The sequence below is a fragment of the Bombus impatiens genome, unplaced genomic scaffold, assembly GCF_000188095.3.
Source record: "Bombus impatiens unplaced genomic scaffold, BIMP_2.2 scf_0033, whole genome shotgun sequence".
Lineage (NCBI taxonomy): Eukaryota > Metazoa > Arthropoda > Insecta > Hymenoptera > Apidae > Bombus > Bombus impatiens.
Genome location: NT_176452.1, coordinates 211,613 through 231,500, shown reverse-complemented (window position 1 = coordinate 231,500; position 19,888 = coordinate 211,613). Strand labels below are relative to the sequence as shown.

The 19,888-nt window shown below is 32.5% G+C and overlaps 3 protein-coding genes across 16 annotated transcripts in view; 1 reads left to right on the top strand and 2 right to left on the bottom strand.

The window, feature by feature from the left end:
- LOC100748868 (collagen alpha-1(XVIII) chain) overlaps nucleotides 1–5,839 on the top strand; it is a 348,873-nt gene extending 343,034 nt beyond the window's left edge. For 5 of the 8 annotated variants that reach the window (XM_033321578.1, XM_012387843.3, XM_012387811.3 and 2 more), the window contains 9 exons: nucleotides 561–816; nucleotides 1,192–1,320; nucleotides 1,466–1,560; nucleotides 1,659–1,751; nucleotides 2,058–2,180; nucleotides 2,282–2,296; nucleotides 3,180–3,374; nucleotides 3,495–3,610; nucleotides 4,030–5,839. In XM_033321578.1, the coding sequence (XP_033177469.1) occupies nucleotides 561–816; nucleotides 1,192–1,320; nucleotides 1,466–1,560; nucleotides 1,659–1,751; nucleotides 2,058–2,180; nucleotides 2,282–2,296; nucleotides 3,180–3,374; nucleotides 3,495–3,610; nucleotides 4,030–4,324 (1,317 nt within the window). In that variant the 3' untranslated portion in view covers nucleotides 4,325–5,839. The remainder of the gene's footprint in view (nucleotides 1–560; nucleotides 817–1,191; nucleotides 1,321–1,465; nucleotides 1,561–1,658; nucleotides 1,752–2,057; nucleotides 2,181–2,281; nucleotides 2,297–3,179; nucleotides 3,375–3,494; nucleotides 3,611–4,029) is intronic. The other 3 variants (XM_012387828.3, XM_033321575.1, XM_024368703.2) reach the window with 3 other exon arrangements.
- Nucleotides 5,840–6,269: 430 nt separating this feature from the next.
- Nucleotides 6,270–9,348, bottom strand: LOC100740929 (THO complex subunit 1). 3 transcript variants are annotated; one of them, XM_024368785.2, is made up of 9 exons: nucleotides 9,003–9,348; nucleotides 8,235–8,927; nucleotides 7,911–8,158; nucleotides 7,735–7,761; nucleotides 7,364–7,663; nucleotides 7,131–7,280; nucleotides 6,905–7,052; nucleotides 6,573–6,809; nucleotides 6,270–6,499 (listed from the first exon to the last, which is right to left on the bottom strand). In XM_024368785.2, the coding sequence occupies exons 1-9, from the start codon at nucleotides 9,036–9,038 to the stop codon at nucleotides 6,344–6,346; spliced, it is 1,995 nt and encodes a 664-aa protein (XP_024224553.1). In that variant the 5' UTR covers nucleotides 9,039–9,348; the 3' UTR covers nucleotides 6,270–6,343. The 3 variants fall into 3 exon arrangements, with proteins under 3 accessions (XP_024224553.1, XP_012243474.1, XP_003485060.1); XM_012388051.3 differs by lacking the exon at nucleotides 7,735–7,761 and having other exon boundaries at nucleotides 6,573–6,806; nucleotides 9,003–9,347; XM_003485012.4 differs by lacking the exon at nucleotides 7,735–7,761 and having other exon boundaries at nucleotides 9,003–9,346.
- A 1,607-nt stretch (nucleotides 9,349–10,955) lies between these two features.
- On the bottom strand, nucleotides 10,956–19,412 carry LOC100740810 (E3 ubiquitin-protein ligase SMURF1). Of its 5 annotated transcripts, none has more exons than XR_001102374.3 (13): nucleotides 19,128–19,412; nucleotides 18,111–18,149; nucleotides 17,931–18,039; nucleotides 17,726–17,859; nucleotides 17,266–17,530; nucleotides 16,732–17,195; nucleotides 16,389–16,638; nucleotides 16,143–16,309; nucleotides 15,508–15,698; nucleotides 15,037–15,434; nucleotides 14,507–14,967; nucleotides 13,792–14,423; nucleotides 10,956–13,723 (listed from the first exon to the last, which is right to left on the bottom strand). XR_001102374.3 is itself a non-coding variant. In XM_012387195.3 (13 exons), exons 1-12 carry the CDS (start codon nucleotides 19,180–19,182, stop codon nucleotides 14,236–14,238), a joined length of 2,721 nt encoding a protein of 906 aa, XP_012242618.1. In that variant the 5' UTR covers nucleotides 19,183–19,412; the 3' UTR covers nucleotides 10,956–14,156; nucleotides 14,233–14,235. The 5 variants fall into 5 exon arrangements, 4 of the variants coding, with proteins under 4 accessions (XP_012242618.1, XP_033177591.1, XP_003485059.1 ...); XM_012387195.3 differs by having other exon boundaries at nucleotides 10,956–14,156; nucleotides 14,233–14,423; XM_033321700.1 differs by having other exon boundaries at nucleotides 10,956–14,153; nucleotides 14,233–14,423.
- Nucleotides 19,413–19,888: the final 476 nt, after the last annotated feature.

Sequence of the window (19,888 nt, the reverse complement as noted above, 5' to 3'; positions counted from 1 at the left end):
TTGTCGGCTAGCGAAGCCGCGACTCGATTTATTCGGCGTCCCAAACAGAAATTCGTCGAAATTTCGTCGTCGCAGTTGACAAGCGACGAACACGAAACGAATGCGCGTGGCAGGCTTTAATTCACTACACTTTGGTTTAAAAGCCGGGCCAACGTAAGGCAAATTCGCTGCTTTCATTGCGCTTTCGAACGGACTCGCACCCACCAAGGCACGTCCTGTGATTTATTCCGACATCCACTTAGCGAAACTGGCTCGAGTATCTTCTCTTCAGGATTATATATCTAAACATTGCTTTGCAGAAATTAGTTTGCATATACGAATAACATAATTAGAACTTAAATCAGAGAATCGTGATATTATACATTAGCTTCTCGACCAGTAATGCACGTATCCATTGCATATAAATAATTTTGTGTAATATACGCTATAAAAATTGTATCATTCAGAAGTTTATTTTCAATGTTAACGCGTACGGTCGCCTCGATTCCTAGTGTATAATTGTAATTCGTATAATATTCGTGTAAATCAATTTCATATCTGTCTGTCTAAATGACGTTCAGATCAAAGGCGATAAGGGAGACGATGGTTTCCCTGGAATTCCTGGACAACCTGGAAGAGACGGTCAAAGAGGACCTCCAGGGCCACCCGGACCACCTGGACCACCGTCTCAAGGAAACTATATTCCAGTTCCGGGTCCCCCGGGGCCTCCTGGGCCACCAGGACCACCTGGACTATCTTTGATTGGACAGAAAGGAGAACCAGGAATTGGTAGAAGTCACATCTTTGGCGAAAGAGACTATTACGGAGTTAGACAGGGTAAGAAAGATTCATTAATCGTAAATAACATAATTTAAGTATCATATGCAAAAAATATTTGACCACCTCTACTTAAAAGTATGTCATCGATTAAAAATTTCGTATTATGTACTTCCTCGATTGTTTCTGCATCGAATCTTCCGTTAATTTTATCGCTAAGTCGAATTTAAAGCTGCAAATATCAATGACAATTTCCCTCGTTTCGGTAGATTTTTCACAAGAGAATTGCTTAAAGTATCCAAATTCCAAGCTGACTTTTCTCTAAATTCTTGAATTTTGTAGAACACATGGTGATTCTAAGCTTCTGGTGTCCCTGTATATTTTACTCGGATTAGCAAATATAAGAAAGATATTGAAAAACTATTAAATTTGCAGTTCCAAAGAATATAAAAGATTTTAAACACGATATGTTCTTTGGCACGCTGCAAGGACCTAGAACTAGTCTAGACGAATTGAAGGCTCTGAGAGAACTAAAGCAACTGAAGGAACTTAAAGAACATTTAGGTAACGCACTAAATGTAAAATATCGTAAAACGACGTTTCTAAAAGACATTAATTTTCTTGGTGTATTCTAAATTAGAAAAACTGCATAGTAAAGTTTAATGCGTCTTTAAAAACACATCCTAATTACCTATAAAACTTTTATAAGGTGCTGCAACCACCGCAACTAGAGGTCCCTTAGAAAGTACCACGAAGATCGTACCAGGAGCTGTGACTTTTCAAAATACCGAAGCTATGACCAAAGTAAATCTTTCAATATCGTCAAAACATGATTTTTGAACAATATACGTATAATACTCTAATTATTATAACTTTTAACCCTTCTATTACTACATATTTAGATGTCTGCCGTGAGCCCAGTTGGAACATTAGCTTATATCATTGACGAACAAGCTCTGCTCGTTAGAGTGAACAATGGCTGGCAATACATCGCAGTTAGTATAAAAAATTTCCTATTTATTCTATCTTTACGCTCTACTTGTAATATTTACTCAAAAGTCGATTAATATATAATTCATTCGTGTAAATTCTAACACAATGTACAGAAGAAGATCCATTAAGACAAAACATTTAACTAGAAAGCTTCATCGATATTACACGATATTTTATCAAACGCAACTTTTTCCTTTTGTTAATGATAATTATTGTATATCAGCTAAGAATATAAATCTTTAATCTTATCTATTTAGCAAACTACAGGGCTTCAATTTAATTCAAGATATTTATGCTGTGTTCTGTAGTTGGGTTCGCTTCTACCAATAACTACACCAGCACCACCAACCACGTCACCGCCTCCGGTGAATCCACCTTTCGAAGCTTCCAACCTGATCAACCAGATACCCGTAAAAGCAGACGGAACAGGGGTGAGTTACTATCTTAATCCTGTTGAGTGTAAAACGTTATCGATAAGAGGTGGACTAATGCATTACTTAATTACAATTGAATTTTCTTGCTGCTTGCAAAGTGGTATCCACGGATGGTAAGATATTGGCATGATTAATCTTTCGACGTTATCGTCCTCTTATACGTTCCCTCTTTCAGTTTTTATAATTTTCACAAGAACGCTTCGTTCCATTTCATTTTCGTTAAGTACGAAGAAGAGAAACGAATTTTCATTACCTACTAAACGAATCATTCTTAATTCTTGTTGCACTAAAATCTTTTAGCATATTACAAAGAAGATTGACGGCAAGCTATATCGAAAATTTAGAGAAAGATTTATCTCTTCGTCAATTGTACGCATTAACGTGCCTAAGATCTAGAAATCTGCTTAATACACGTAGGAATTCAAGTATCTATTTGGAAGCTGGACCTAAGAGAACTGCATATACTGAAACTACAATTTACAGATTGCAGTATGATTGTAATGTGGAAGGATGAGTGATTATAGGGCTTTTCATAAATCAAGTCCATTCCATGGCCTCCTGGGAACTGGAATTACAATATACGTATATTATTATAAACAAAAACAATTTTCAGAAGAATGATTCTTTGATTAGCAAAATGCTATATATTGGCAAAATATATACCAAAACCTTTCTTTGATATATACTACGCTACTTTGAAATATCATTTATTTCAATATTTGAAGCTCTTCCAAAAAACAGGAGGTGTTTTTATATTTTAAGAAACGATGAAAGTCTATTATCTGTGCTAAGATATAAATAAATAATAATTCCACTTCTATTCTTATTTGCTAACATCGCTCTTCGTACAATCATTCTCCTTGTGGAAAAAAATTCCCGTTAAAATGGTATTTTCAATTCTTTCTACGTCCAATCTCCGCTTGTCTAAATATTTTCCATTACTGACAGTAAACTCCAATTCATACAAGAACGTCGCATTGATATCACAATTTCCAGTTACGAATGGCTGCTTTGAACGAGCCATTTACGGGAGACATGCACGGTGTACGTGGAGCTGACTACGCTTGTTATCGACAAGCGAAGCGAGCTGGTTTGAGGGGTACGTTCCGAGCATTCCTCAGCTCCAGAGTTCAAAATGTTGACAGCATCGTGAGACTTGGGGACCGTGATCTTCCTATCGTTAACATAAAGGTGACAAGCGATATATAGATTCCGAACGATTTATTTATGAAAGTATTTCAGCCAAGTTTCCAAGCAATTTTCCATAAGCGCGTCGCGCGTGTTACGAAACATTTGTTTCCGATCCCCTAGGGCGATGTACTTTTCAACTCGTGGAAAGAGATGTTCAACGGAAACGGGGCCTACTTCTCGCAAAATCCAAGGATTTACAGTTTCAATGGCAAAAATATCCTCACCGACTTTGCATGGTAACTATCTCGTTTATTTATCTTTTTGTTCTATAATGAAATAAAGTTTTATATTTCTGGTAAACCATATGTATACGTAATTATAAAAGCGCAAAATAAGGCATGACTTTTTGACAGATTCATCAACTTTTCAGACAATAATACACTCTGGTAGTCAGCTTTAGCTAAACTTACGATACGGCGGAATCAATGTTCTAAGGAATGTTTTATAAAAACCTTTTTCGCGAGATCTGCTACAACTTCGTGATTTAATTAAATATATTTCTTTTATTTCGATATAATTATAGATACACTTGTAAGAATTATCTAGTACAATGTAATTTTGTACAAAAAAAAAAGGAAAGTTGAAATATAAATCAAAGCGAAATTAAAGACTAGAGCTAAGATAGAGCCAAACTTATCATCGTCTGATATTTCAGGCCAGAAAAGGTGGCATGGCACGGATCGCACAAATTAGGAGACCGGGCAATGGACACGTATTGCGACGCTTGGCATTCAAGTAGTTCGGATCGTTACGGATTAGGATCACCGTTAACTGGGGGACGCCTCTTGGAGCAAGTTCGTTATTCCTGCGACAACAAGTTCGCGCTGCTCTGTATAGAAGTAACCAGCGAGACCACAAGAAGGAGGAGAAGCGTCGAAGTTTCGGAGGATGAGGACGAAATGTCGGAGAACGATTATAAGGAGTACTTGGATTCTCTGATGGAAAACTAACCCTTCTACCGTTCCCCTTCTCATCTCTTCTATCCCATTTTTCTCTCTGTCTTTTAACATACGTAAAATACACGGCAACAACATCGTTGTATAGATAGAAATCGAGATGAGTCAATCGCGTATCGTTCCTGTTTGATGAACTGTATAATGAAAAGCAATAGAAAAAGAAAAGAGAAGAAAACATAACAAAAAAAAAAAAATGTTCAAACAGAAGAACACGACGAATACACAATAAAAACAGAGTAATCATCTCGTTTCTAATCAGCGTGAAATCTATCTGTAATTCGAAAGGTTATAACCCTAATCGCGAGTTATTAGCTAACGCTTTATACCGAGTTTCCGTTCTCTCTTTAAGAAATAAGACTGATCGTCTAGACATCGTTCATCAGTGTTTCATATCGACTACTCGCCTGTACTCTTAATCCGTCATCGTTATCGAGCGTCGGAAAAACGCGACATCACCGGTTTCTTCGACGCGCGTCAACCAACTCGACGCTATTAGAAGTTCCCTACGTCACGATAAACGTCCAGTACTTAGAACACTGCTACGAGAGGAGATTCTTTGAAGCGTGGTCAAAGATGTTCACCATTCGAGTCATAATTTACTGTTTAAGGGATTAAAGAACGAAACAAAAAGAATAAAAAGGAAAAAAAAATTGCAGAAAAAGCAGAACGTAAACTAACGACTGCCCTAATAAAACTGCCTAATAAAAATGTCGGAATTCATATCCGCAATCGAATTACATTTACACTTTAGCCAATACATATGAGTGTGTATGTTAGATATAAGAAACGAATCGATTAAAAAACAAAAAAAACAAATAAATAAAGGATTCCGTATAAGATGATTGAGTTTCTTGCATCCGGAATCCAGATTTATGCTCTGTGTACAATTCGCGGCAGACGCGTTTGGTGCGATAGTAAATTGCATGATTGTACAGTAAGGATGTAAGTACTTATACTTACGGTGCTACAGGCCCATAAATGTAACAGTATGTATATGCGATGAAAGGATTATTTAGAAATTGGATTAACAATCGCGAACAGTTGTGGAATATGCTTCTAAAACTATTTCGGCGTATATGTAGCAATATTTTATAACTTACGTATAGTTCTCGTTGGAAAAGAAACACGTTGTATACACCATTCCGCGAGCTGTCGCTGTCTTAATCGTCATTGGCCTCTGCTTTTACATCGAGCATAAATCGAGTCTAAGTCAGTGTCTATAATTCGAAGATACGATATATTACTAACGTTAAACTAATTTATTACGATTAAGTAGAGAGAACGTCGGTCTATACCTTTAGGTTGTCAGCATGCTTGTTGGCGAATCGATTTCACTCCTGAAAAATAAGAAATAATGAAAATTCTCCCGATGCCATAATGTAGGTCTTGACGTACCGATGTAAAACCAACTATCCTTCGATATAGTTTGCACCGACGACCGTTTTAGTTCGAAATTTTGTATTATTTGTACACTTTATTATTGTCTTTCTAAATAAAGAACGGAAAGTGCATCTAACGGACTCTTGAATTAAATTCGATCTATCGATATCATGTAATGTTACGACACTCGAAAATCGATTAATCTAATATTCGCGCTATGTTCAAATTGGAGAGATGATTTCTCATTGAAACATGTGCGATTTATTTAAAAAAGAATATATGTATAGAATATTTAAATTTTAGTGTATGTAGAAACATAACTATTTCACTACATGAAGCTGTTTTGAAGACTATTTACTTCATCCCATTTTGTCAAACAATGTCTATCTAAATGTTGTTAATAGTTGCTGAAACAATGATACCATAAAAGTAAGTACAATATTTATGTATTTTTTAATTAATGTTTTAATTGTTTTTAATTAATACTGACTATTGTTGTTGGGATATAAGATATCATTTTTTCCTATTGAGATTAAAATTAAGATTTATAGAAAACACATCGTTACAAAAATTGTAAAAGTTTAATTCATATAGTATCATACATTTTTTAAGATTATCTCTTTCACGATGTAATTAGGATTTTAAAACAGCAAGCGCTTCCGTGAATTTTAAACCTTCTAAAATATATGCTAAATTTTCCATCGATGCATCTACATCTTCTTCCGCCCAAATTTCCAACATATTTTTACATTGCTCGTACGGCGTTGGTTTCCCTTGAAAAAATGTAATCTAGAAAAAGATATAGATTGTAGTTAGCGAGCTGTGATTTTTTAAGCTTCTACGTTATAAAATTTGTTTCTACCTCTTCGCTCGTGTAACCAAACTTGGTTGCCAACTTTTTCCAATCGTTTTTTAGAATTTCTGATAATTTCGCCACCATGTCAGGTGTCACTTTCGTCAATTTTCGTCCTTTCGTATCTGTATTTTCGGCTTCAACTTGTTCACTCTCTTGCTTGAGAACGTCTTCGTTAAATTCTTGATCGTTCGCTTCTGGCGGTGGAGTTTCCTCCGTTTCTAATTTTATATCCGACTGTGTCTGCTTCAAGAATCAGAAACAATTCACTTTTAAATCTACATGGTAAATTCACTTTGAAGATCTAACATAGATTAATGAAACAAAGGTGTTACACTCACTGGCCGATCTTTAGCGATTTTTTTAATCATTGTTTCGAGATATTCAGGTAATTTATTAATAGGATAATTCCCATGGACAAAAAAATGAGGACTACGTCTAGCTAGTAATCTCAATGCTCGCCAACCAAAATTCCCATCATTTACTTTCCTGTGACAAATAAACGACAATAATATAATTAAAAATAATATAATAACAACACAGAAATATATAAAATAAAAGATTTACTTGTATTCATCTTCTACCATTGCATTAGGATCTAATTGCATAATAGCTTCTTCAAAATATGTCTCTAAAGATGGAAGGAAGTCTCTTTCTTTAGATTTACATGCTTCAAGATTATTGGGGCATAAGTTCCATAATTTCGTGAGTTCTGGGCTGCAAAGCAATTAAATTCAATTGTATATAATGTATTTTCTAATAGAGAAAAAAAATAAATAGTTCTTTCTATGGTTTCTTACTTTCCCATATGGTACTTTCCTACTGCTTGAGCGTCTCTAATGACATCTCCAATTCTACGCCTTGGTCTCTTTGGTTTTTTTGATTCCTCTATGTCGGCGCTAGAATCTGGAGTTGGTCTTTTAAATGGTGGGCATCCTTCATTTTTCCAAGCATTCCAGTGCTCTTCGCGTTTCAATATATTTTTAACAGTTTCTGCAAATGTTGGACCATCGGGAGGTGTTTCTGTCAGTAAGGCATATACTTGCTCTGTAGTTCCTTTTACCCATTCTACTTGGTCAGGCTTTAGTTCATGTGTTTCACTTAAAAAATACAAAATTTATTGAGACTTTGAAATATAAATAACCTGAAACACTATTTAAGGAAAGCAGACCTTGTCTCATAGCCACTGGCAAGGAAGCTTTGGAAAACAAACATCGTTTTATAGCTTTCAAAGTCATTTTACTAATAATTCATTAAAAATGTGCAATTCTAACAAGAGGAATTGTGAATTCGATTGTAATAAAATACAAGTGTATATAAAGATATGTACAAATTATAGATACTTACGCTTTAAATTTAACAGTGCTATTAAGATATTGGAAAAGAATGAGAAATTGCAGCAATACATATCGTCTGAAATTTGAATCGGATAGTTGTAGCTCCAACAATTTTTGATTTGTTAAATATTTTGCGAAATAAGGGGTTTCCTTATGAGATCCCTCCATGGAAGATTCAACTTTAACACATGTTGAAGGATAATTACGTTGTTCTTCCAATTTAAAAGATGAAAATGCTGACAGTACACTTGAAGCATGCTAAACGAATAAAATATTTATGGCAAAAGAGTATGAAAATACAAGAAGTTATAAGAATACAATAATTTAATCTTACCGTTGAAAATATCTTCCAGTGCATTTTTAGGTATAATTGATTGGGATTTCTGAAAAAATCTTGGAGTGCCCAAAATTTTCTATATAAATTATAATCAATTGGTACTTTAGTCTCTGATTTATCATCATCCTTAGTTATGTGTTCCAAATCGTCTCCCTCTGATTTTTCAGAGCCAAATTCTGTATGATTCTCCAAATTAAATTCACTAACAATATTAAGACCAGACCTCTCAGAAAAAGGAAAAAACTTAGCCAGAAATAAAAGAATTCTTCCACAAAATACAGTTTGTTGTGATCTAGATAACCTTCTAAGTAAGTCATTGCACATCCTTAACAAATTGTTTTTACAGGCACTAAAGAATAAATCTTCCTTCCACACAACCACATTGTTCTCAACAAAAGTAAACAACTGTTCGCATCTGTCGAGTGTCATGGAATCAAATATATCACCAAGTAGCATCACTGGCATACTTGCAGTTGCTAAGTCTTTTCTGCATAATTCAATGCAGAATGTAATGTAAGTCTCAAGCAGAGGCACATTACTTGATAGATTTTCAGATAATATTACAAGAAGAGTATCTCTTAATGCTTGATCAATTGCAGCTTTTCTATCACTGTCATTTGTACACCGTTCGACACATTTCTTTTGAAATATTTGTATATCTGACAGCTTAAAACACTGTTGCAAATAATCCTAGAAAAACGGGAAATCATTTAAAATCATATATCATATAACCTCGAAAGTATTATCAATTTTTATAATTCTTACACTATATTCTTTCCTTAAAACTTCGAACATGGCCATTGTATAAAACAAATTTTTATAATTATATTCTTTTATCTTAAAATATGAACAATATCTTTCTACTACATATCAAGTATCTCATAAACTATCAAGATCTACGCTTATACCACAATCGTACAAGCAGATCTCAGCGTCAACACTTGCTAGGGGATACTGTCCGAAAATTGAATTGTAAAAAATTTGTCTATAGTCTATCTAACAAGACAAGGCAGTGAACGTAAACAAAATTTGATTACTGTGGCTACGATGATTGACTACTGGCGTATCGCTTGAACGAGGTTAGTCAATGGTTATATCCCGTGGTAGGGGACGTCACGATTATACGACGACCTGCGTTTCTCCAATCCGCCACTAAGGGCGTTACTGCAGAGATATCAAAACAATATTTGTTTATGTTTTACTATTAATTTTTGTATTCCGACCATTTTTTTAGTATTACCTAGCAGCAAGTTAGACGCAATGTTGGAATGAAGTTTATTAGAAAAGAAAGATTTTATTACCTTATTCTAACGTCAGTTAATGTAAAAAGATTTGTATTTTATATTTTTTAATCCTTTATGAGGGAACACTTGCAAACAAAACTCGATCAGGTCGATCAAAGAAATTGACTGGAAGAGAAGAGAAAGTTATCATTCGTGAATTAAAAAAAATCCTACTATATCCGCTCCTTAACTCGCAAGTATGGTAACTGATATGTTTCATAAAGAAGTTCTCCCGGAATTATGTCGACGAATCTTACGAAACAATGATCTTTATGGCAGAGTACCGCGAAAGGAGCCATACATATATTAATGCTATAAATCATAAAAAATGATTGACTTTTGCAAAAACCTATATTAATAAAGATAATTCTTTTTGGGATAAAGTCATCTTTTCGGATGAGTCAAACATTTTTGGCTCAGATGGTCAAAATTATGCGTGGAGAAAACCAAATACGGAATCGAAAATTCGACATTTACATCCAAACGGTGAAACAGTGAATCACTAGATCACGTAATTATTTCACTATTAAAACAAAGAAGAAAGAGCAAAACCATAGACTTCTATAAACCTGTGAATAAAACGTGATTTTTTAATATCTTAAGAAATATATATAATGCATTATCTAATTACTTCATGTTTATGTTATTTTTATTTAACATTTAAATATCAATCCTTTCAAAAATTATAATGAACATTTATATAATAGTTGACGGACATTAGATTCCTATTTTATACGAACATAATTTAAAAAACATCAGAAATTCTGTAATAATAAATTAAAAATTACTCTCTTTAAATATTTGATCTTTTGAATCTTTTAAATAATTTTCCCTTATACAACTATTTAATTCAATTCTTCAGATTTTCATCCTTTCCATTAATTAAACATAGCAATTTCATAAATTCTAACTTAAAGAAAATATTATTAATATACATATTATTAAAAGAAAGAATTAGGAAGATTCATTTTTATTTACAGCAATATAAAGACAAAATTTAAAAAGTTCATACTTTGGATATTTTATTAAAATATACATTTCATCCAAAATACAAAAGGAAAAGATGTATATACAATTGTGTTCCGAAGGTTCTGCGCAATAATGATAATAACAACGGTTATAATAGCAATAATAATAATACAATAATTGCAGTATAGTAACGTATTCGCAATTTCTTAAAAATTTCGCGCATAGCTTAGTACAGAATTTTTAAATACCGGCGTATATGAACACACGGTTGTGAATAAACGATTCCTTTCCATCTCAATATTTTCCTTTTCCATCTCTCGACAAAATAAAATTTCTTTCTTCAATCTTGAAAGTTTGTTCTTTTACGGATACCGATAAATGTTAGCAAAATATCCTGCTATTTGGTAGAATAAAATTCTATTATTGCCGAGCACAGTATACGATATACTTAACATGGAATTCGAAATCCGGTCACCATATACCTTTATTAAAGACTTTAAACATTTATACAATTCAAGAGAGCATTTATACCCGTAATGCACTAATAATTATTGAATTTAATTAAAATTACGTTCGTATTTGAAACTTCACATCGTAGTGACAGTTACTTTACATGATATGTATTAAATCATTTTCTAATTTTGTACCTTCCGTTTTTTAATGCAATGTTCAATATTGTCTCCTGCTGAAGCTTTGCATAATTAGGCTGTCGAAAAGCTTTGAAAGCATTTGCATCATTTTGTAACAAAAAATTATATGAAAAAGTAACCAAAAATTTAATTGCACATAGTGATATGTGTTTGAAAGTGTGAATGATTCTTCTCATTCATATTTAATAGATTTAATTCTCTTTGATTATCCATGCATGTAACATGCTTAGAAGTGCCGAAGCTTTTTCAAGATAGTATTTATTGCATTATTGATTTGTAGATCATTTATTTATAAAATATTTATGTGTCATTTCTTTCAATATATATATATATATATGTTTATATATGCTTTCTTTTTTATCTAACAGCAAGAGATAATGAATTAAAAAAGATTTATAATATTTGATAACTTAAAAAACTGAATAATTTAAATTTTCTTTGGCAATGCTTGCCCAAGTGGTGACCTTAGTATCAATTTCTATTCATTCCTCAATTATAGAGTCATTTATTCTCTAATAGTCTATACATATACTCATAAGATTTGCATTGTGATAAATTTTAGATGCTTTTGAAATTAATTATTTTTTTCCTTCTAAAACTTGCTTGTAGTATTATTTTTTATTCCAAAATATGATGAGCATAAAATTTGTTATTTTTCACATTGATATCAACTCCAAGGCACTAATAAGGCCTTTATTCCCTTATACGTGACAGAAGTTGAAAAAAGTTTAAAATATAACAGATTTGTGGGAGACCCTCATTGTACTTGTTAAATATTCCATTTAAAAAATAGTATATGCAGTTCGTTGCCTTAACAAATAGATTTAACTCTTATTAAAAATTTGAATTATATAAGTCTTAAAAGATTAATATCGTAAAATGAGAAAAATGTAAATAATGTTGCTTGATTGAACATTTGTAAATCAGCAATATTATTCGATCGATTTCAAGTTAATACTGTTTTACAACATTTATCAAATGTACAATGATTGTCATTGTTACACATTTTCTCATTTTAAAATCAAATGATTGCTTCGTTAATATTATACCGTTTTACGTGCAAAGAATAATATATACCTTCATTTTATTATTAATTTTATTAGTAATTAATAAAATTAATAGTAAAATGTCAGAGGTATAAAAGCAAAGTAATCAGACCGTATTTCAAGACCGAAAACGGGTGATACTTTTGCGTATTTAAGTATAAAATACAATAACTTTTTGTTAACGAAATAATTATTAAAACAAATATACGTATAAACTTTTATGGTTAAAAAAAAAATACGAGTAAACGAGTATAATATTCAAGACAAATCTACAAAGGTGCCTCCCACTGCTTCTTCTCTTTTTACGATATGTTTGATCACAGTTACGTGCAGAATAAAATACAATAATGCAATAATAATACGAAATGATGATTGGTGCTATCAGCCACTAGATATTTTTTACAATAAAAGTAAATGCTAGAGACTAAATAAAGAATTCGTGCGATAAATAAGTGTCTCTATGCTTTACTGTAAGCTAGTAGCAAAGTATAGATTATTTCATGAACTTCTACAACAAAAAGAGTCGATTCGAGTAAAACCATTCTAACTTTACATAAACTCGTCGAATAAACTCTTTCTTTAAATATGTGTTCAATTGTTTTAAATTAAAGCTAATGTACACAATTCACGATTTAGCCTATACTAATATACTAAAACCGACGCGTTTTTATCGTGCAGAAGCCAACTAACTGACTGGCACGTTATACCGTCGTGTTAATTTTATATTAAACACTGTACTATTTACATTTTGTTAACGCACTCGGTGCTATTGGCTCTTAAACAAGCAACAATGATCGTCGCACAACTCATGCTGTGCTACAATAACAAAATTTGCCGATTGCGTTACAAAGTTCCTCGAAGCAAGTGTTCATATACCAATAAAAATAATTTTTAATACTGAGGACATGTATACCACTTTTTCTTACAACTGATAAATGTATTTTGTATTCGTTAATTTCAATTTACGACGAAATTAAGAACTCAACACTTGCATCAAAGGTCATGATATACAGATTTCGTATTTTCCCCTTAATCACGATGACCGACTTGAAATAATACATTATATGTACTAAATTCCCAGCACTGCTTTTTAATTGTTATTTGACTATAATAATGAATTTGAGTATATATTCTTATTTTGTTACTAAACTCTATTATTTGAAAGATTGTTAATATGGAATTATTAATTGACTGTGCATATTGTAATTACATTTAATAAAAAAGAAATTGAAAGCTTTCGAGAATGAAATACATTGTATGGCTGATTTAAAATTCATTGCAAGTAATGCATATTACGAGTTTTTGTTATGAGATTCTTAAATGATTAATATACTTTTGTTCTCTTCATTTTTTACTATTTTCGCTTAATATAAAATACTAACATGAGCATGTCTGTAATTGAACAATGTTTTCCATTATGTGAAAGAATTCATTTTCTATACATATTTGTGCATGCATGATTTTTATATTTTTTTACCATACCTCGAAAACAATGAAGTTAATTCTTTGATGGTGATCTTATAAGTAAATTACTGAGCCTAAAGTTATGACGGAAAACACGATTAATATAAATAAAATAAACATTTAGGCCAATCAACATATTTACCTCAATGAAATTATAACTTTTTGCACATCTCTATCAGTCACTGAATAATAAATAGTTAAAGACCAATATAACCAGAACTTCTGAGGAACCATTCATTAAAACGTTCATGGACGAAGTGTGTAAATCACAAGAGTGTTCACATACATAATGTACCAATCGACAATCACTTAGAAGTCATTACAACCATCAAGGCCATTCAATCATTTGTACAAAACATAGTCAGAATTATTTCCGACGTTTTACGTATTAACATTTTCATTTTATAATACTAGCTCTTCCCGTACTCTCGTGAGATAACATCTCTTGGTACTTCAAAATTTATTTTTAGTTTAGCGACAGTAAAATCTGTCGATAAATATTTCCTACTACGAATGTGTGCAATCTCAGTAATTATATAAAACAAATACATTATATTAATAAATTGAAGTTATGCCTTTTTACCTATTATTCAACAGCGAAACCACAAGTTTCCTCAACTGCTTGTGTAAGTTTGTCAAGCATTTTCTGATAACTGGGATAACTTTCTGGAATATCTATTCTATTGAAACAGGTATGTGCTTTTGGTAAATTTTCACTTGGCGCATCAACGGCATGTATTGTAAATAATCGTGGACCTGCGGCTCCTGTTGATCCTATAAACATGTGTGGAAAATAACAATGTATCTTTATGAAGCAAAATGATTAAAAACTACTAATTTAATTCACGAGTATTTACCTTGTAAAGCTTTAAATCCTTGCAAGGGAACTCGAGAACTTCCAGTAACGAATTGAAGTAATCGAGCTCTCATTTCTTCTCCATAAGATTCTACTATTTGCCAAAACCACTTTACTACTGGCGTATCAGGTGTACAATGTTTTAATCGTGTGTGCATTTTCCAATCATTAATATCAATCGTCCCTAAACCACCAATAACCAATTCTAATTCCCTTTCATCAAAAGGTCTTAATAGTTGAGGTGGAATTAGTTCGTGGAATCCTTTTTGTAATGCCAGAAACTGTTGTTCAATACCTCGCATAAAGCGATAGTTTACATATAAACGTACATATTCCTTTTTATTTTCTTCAGTTACAGGAATGTCTTTTCCACCTGGTTTAAGTTCATGATTTTTCAACACTCCAAAACTACTATGTTCCACTGAAAACGTAGCATCCAACACTCCATCTATACTATTTTCCCTATAAACAAAATGATATTTTTACAATATTATCTGAAAATTGTACACGATTATTATTTTTCTTACTTACAACATCCATGTAAGACTTCTATGTAATTCTGGATCAACTCCTTCTATATCAGTAAGAGTAATTGCTTTATTAAGCAGCATTTTATAGAATGGAGTTGTAAAACCTCCATCTATATGATGACCATGAAAAACGGCAATTCCTATTATCCTTCCGGCAAAGTGGAAGTACGATAAATGTTCTGGATTTATTCCCGAATCGGGATTAATTTGAAGTGTATAATTGTCGTCTCTTGAATATTGGAAAAGCCCATATTGTGGATTCAACATCTCATGCGACAATAAATATAACCACTCTCGTGCTACTCCACCATAATCAAGACCTTCCTCGCCGCGAAATTTAACCATAAGTCTTTTACGCATGTCTTTTGGTCGCATTTTCATTATTAATCTGTATGATTCCTGTAAAATAGATTTATATATTATTAAACCGTTCTTTTAAGCTGCGTAAATATGAATGTAAAACTGTACTCACTTCAAATATTTCATTTCTTGATACCTCAAGCCTACAATGTCCACTTTGAGGTTGAAGGGCATTTAATTCTGCTCTCAGACATTTCAATTTTGCCACTAAATCACGTTTATACTTCGGCAGTAATTCATTGTCCATTAGTTCCTTTGGCAATTCTGATACAGTTTGAGCATTTTGAGCTGACGTATTTTCCACTAAAAAATAAATATAATAAATAAATATGCAAAAACAATAAACAAAAATTGTTTTCACTTAGCAGCTATTACAATAATGCGCTCTAACAAATAAAATTCCCCAAAAATGGAAAGGCATTCTGCTGGAGTAAAACTGATTAACAATAGGAACTAACCACCAAACAGATATCCGTATAGAGATAAGATAAAATTCTATAATGCACAAATATGTTTTTGTTTTCTTTCTAGATAGCATTAAATAGATAGATTAACTTTTCTACTATTTAAGCGATATTAATAACATTTGAATTTTATAATTTTATAATATACTCAAATATTTAATTTTTATAATATATTCAAAAACATATTTTGTGCTCATATTACATATTTAACTTTGTTATGTATATTACATATTTGTATTACACATTTAATAAGCCTAATATCATTAAAATGTGTTAAACTTACATGAGGAAGAATTATTATTGCTTCCGTTCTCTGTTCTTGGCCTCTGAACCATGTTGCATTGAATACTTGGTGATGCAGGTGTCTCTATTTCTGTAGATTCATTTGCAACTGTAGTTGTATTATTTGAACTACTCGTAGTTTGATTAGTTGTACTATTTTGTCGCCTACTATGAGCAAAACATTTTACAAGTTAAATTATACATAAATTATCGTAAATAAAAATATTTTCATTTACAACTAACTTACTTTAACAGATTGCTTATGATTTGACTGGATAACCTAGGATCAGTAAATTGTGTAGTTCTGTTATTGTGATCCACAAAATAAACACGGCCACTTTGAGTTTGTCGCATTTCCCATCCACTCGGTAATGGTCCAAGTTCACTTGCTAATTCATTAGCTGGTAAATCGCGAGGTATTCTAGGATCGTGCCAAGTGGATGAACCAGTTGGTACATGATAAAAATACACTTGACCTTGTTGCGTTTTTCTCATTTCTATAAAATTTATTTCAAGATTTTTTTATTTTGTATATATACTGTATATGTACATGTATATATACTGTTATAATCATCAATTTTGATATTTACCATAACCTCTGGGTAAGTCTGGTGGTTGCGGAGGATCGTACCTCCTTTCGTTATAAACCAGTGCGCTATTTCTATTTCTATTACTTCGATTAGGCCTTCGTGGTTGAGCATTGTTAATACCACGTTCAGGCCTAGTATTACCATTCTGATTGCCATTTTGTTCGTCGCTTGCTCGTACTGGCCGTCGTTCCCTTGATGATGCGGGTGTTACGTTTCTTATGTTATGTTGATTTTGTTGATTTCTATTCTGCTGCTGAGTGGGAGTATTTCTTGGTGTATTTGGGGTAGAACTATCTCTGCTAGGAGTTCTACTAGGTGTTCCATCCCCATTCCATTCAGGTGTACATCTAGTAGGACTTTCAGTTCTTATATTAGGAGGACTTCCACTGCCACTGGGAGATGTAGGTTCAGAAGAAGGTAATGGTGGTGGTTCTGGTGTAGTTGGTATTATACCATTGGTGGGTCTATTATAATCATTAATATAAATGAATCTAATAAAAAAGAAAAATATATCTTTAGAAAAACAAAACCAACCGTGCGTTTGGACGAATCCACTGTGTAGTTCTGGTATAGTGGTTAACATAATATAGTCGTCCACTTCGAGTCCTTCTTTCTTCCCATCCATCTGGCAAATCATTTGGACAGCTCAGATCTCCAAGAACATCAACAACAGCATTATGACCCACTGTATTACTCACAGCACCATTATGACCATCTCGTGATAAAAGAGATACTACAACTTCTCCTTTAACAACATCTGTGTCATCTGAGTGTGCTTTGCAAAGATCTAATCGCTGATCTATAAAAGAATTAAATTTAGTAATTAAACACTGCAAAATTCTAATACTAATAATTGTATAATATTATAGAAATTAACAGAATGAAGTGAATGAATGATTGTCAGTATTTGAGTACAGATTATAAACTAAGTCCTTTTTTGGCTATGGAGCTAAAATAAAAAAATATTACTATTATTATAGAAAATAATAATTACATCCTGTATCTTTGAGTCTTTGAATCGTGTTGGATAATATTCTTACACATCCCAAAAATCCTCCACCTTTTTTTTTATGGATCTTTTTATGATTCCAAACTGATATCGTAATACCATCATCTTTCCCAATGTACCTGTAGAATTAAGAATTTATGTACTTTTCGTGTAGAAAATTATGCCTTTATTATAATGGGGAAATAATTACAAGTCATAATGTTGATTCCACATGGGATCTAGAGTTGCCTTGCACGTATGTGTACTATGACATTGACCTGAACCATCAACAGTTATTTTAGCGAAAGGGTCTGGTAGGCCTGAAAGAAATGTTTCTTTACACAAGATATTCTTTATGATTTTTATCCATTTTAACCTAAAAGATACTCACGAAACAGATCTTTCCTGGCAAGATTACGGGCACATAAAACTGTAAAATTGACACAATAAATACATAAATTCATTTTAAATAAATATAATTTCTAATAAATGAGTAAAATTTCTGTAGCGTAGATAATATTGATTCGTAGAATAATACAATCAAGAGAAAAGCAACATAAATATACTATTAATTTCTAAACACATTTACTTAGCAGTGTACGAAAGATAGCATCATAATATACATAAATATCAATCCTCTTTAATATCTTTGGCATTGACCCATTAGTTTTATCATTCAATACTTTCTAGTGCACAATGATATGAAATAATAATATGCAATTTCATTAATTCAAGAAAAGCTTGACAATTTAAAGGATCAAAGGATAATTTTTTATTATAAATCTCGTAAAAAAAAATTAGCCATGAATTGACAAATTTACAGTTGTCTTTAAAATAACAAAATATTATCAGACGGATAAATCGGACATTCGTTTAACGGATATTAAACTGGTGTATCGGTAGTAAGCGTCTGACATTTGTTAATTAGGCCTATTCACATTCGATTATGAGCTCGGCAATAATCCCCATTGAATCAATCAACAAGGAGCGATTTCAAAGTAAAAAATGATCGTAACGTTTCAAGCTCTATGAGACATGTCATATATCGAAGGAGAGCTGATGCGGGTGTAATAAGTCCACCAAAATTAACGTCTTCAGTCTACGGTCTCCCGGAGTGCTCACGGTGGGGTCTTGACCTCCGATAGGGAGTTGCCATAACCAAAGGACGAAAACCCTAGTCAGATCTTTCTGCGTATTCTTTTCCTCGTACTAATCTAATGATATACAATATCCATAATGATTGTTCTGCCGTTGTTGAAAGATGGGCTATCGTAAAAATTATGACAGGGCTATATCAACGGATACATAACAAATCAAGACACAGGAAGGATCACAACGCGTGTTGGCTATCGGTCGACTTTCACGCTCCTGTCTCGTTAGATTCATCATGATTTCTTAATAAACTCACTCGTCAAACGAATCTTCATGGCCCCGTTCCTCCTGCTACCGCCCGGATTCGACATTTTCCACGCACATTTAACGCTTCCTATCGCACATCGGCACTCTAATTAGTAAATAAAACTGCTGCTCGAAGCGGCGGTACAATCTGCACACACGCAACTATGCACGATCGACTATTGCAGCTGATCGACCTTACCGACTCATATCGACTCAAAACGCCTGTCGACTCGTGCCTCTCGAAATATATCGAAGCCAAACTATGACCTACCGGACGATTACGTTAAAATGATATTAAGTTTTAATTTAACGTAAGTATTTCTCTTTATTACAAATTATTTGAACGTAAATCGTACATGCCTTATTCCTTAAACGTATTTATATATAAAACTTTGTGCTTGTAAATATATTTAAACAACGTGTCAAGATTTTATTATATAAGATTATTTTACGCACAATATACGTTCTAATTGAACTTTCAATTTTTCAAATAATGGTCTTAATGCTATTTATAAAGTATCTTAACGTACGTTATATAATATTAGCAAACAAAAAACTATATTTATTCCAAAAGAATTTTACACAACATAAAACGATAAATGTTTTGAACAGAATTGAAGAGAACCATTTCTTTTGCTCCTAAAGTAATCATCACTATTTTAAATGTAGATTATGTTTATTGAAGATTTACATGTTCTGACGACATAAAGAACTTATAAATTAATAAAATGAAATAAGAGTCAGTAAGCATTCGAAAATAATAAATACGTG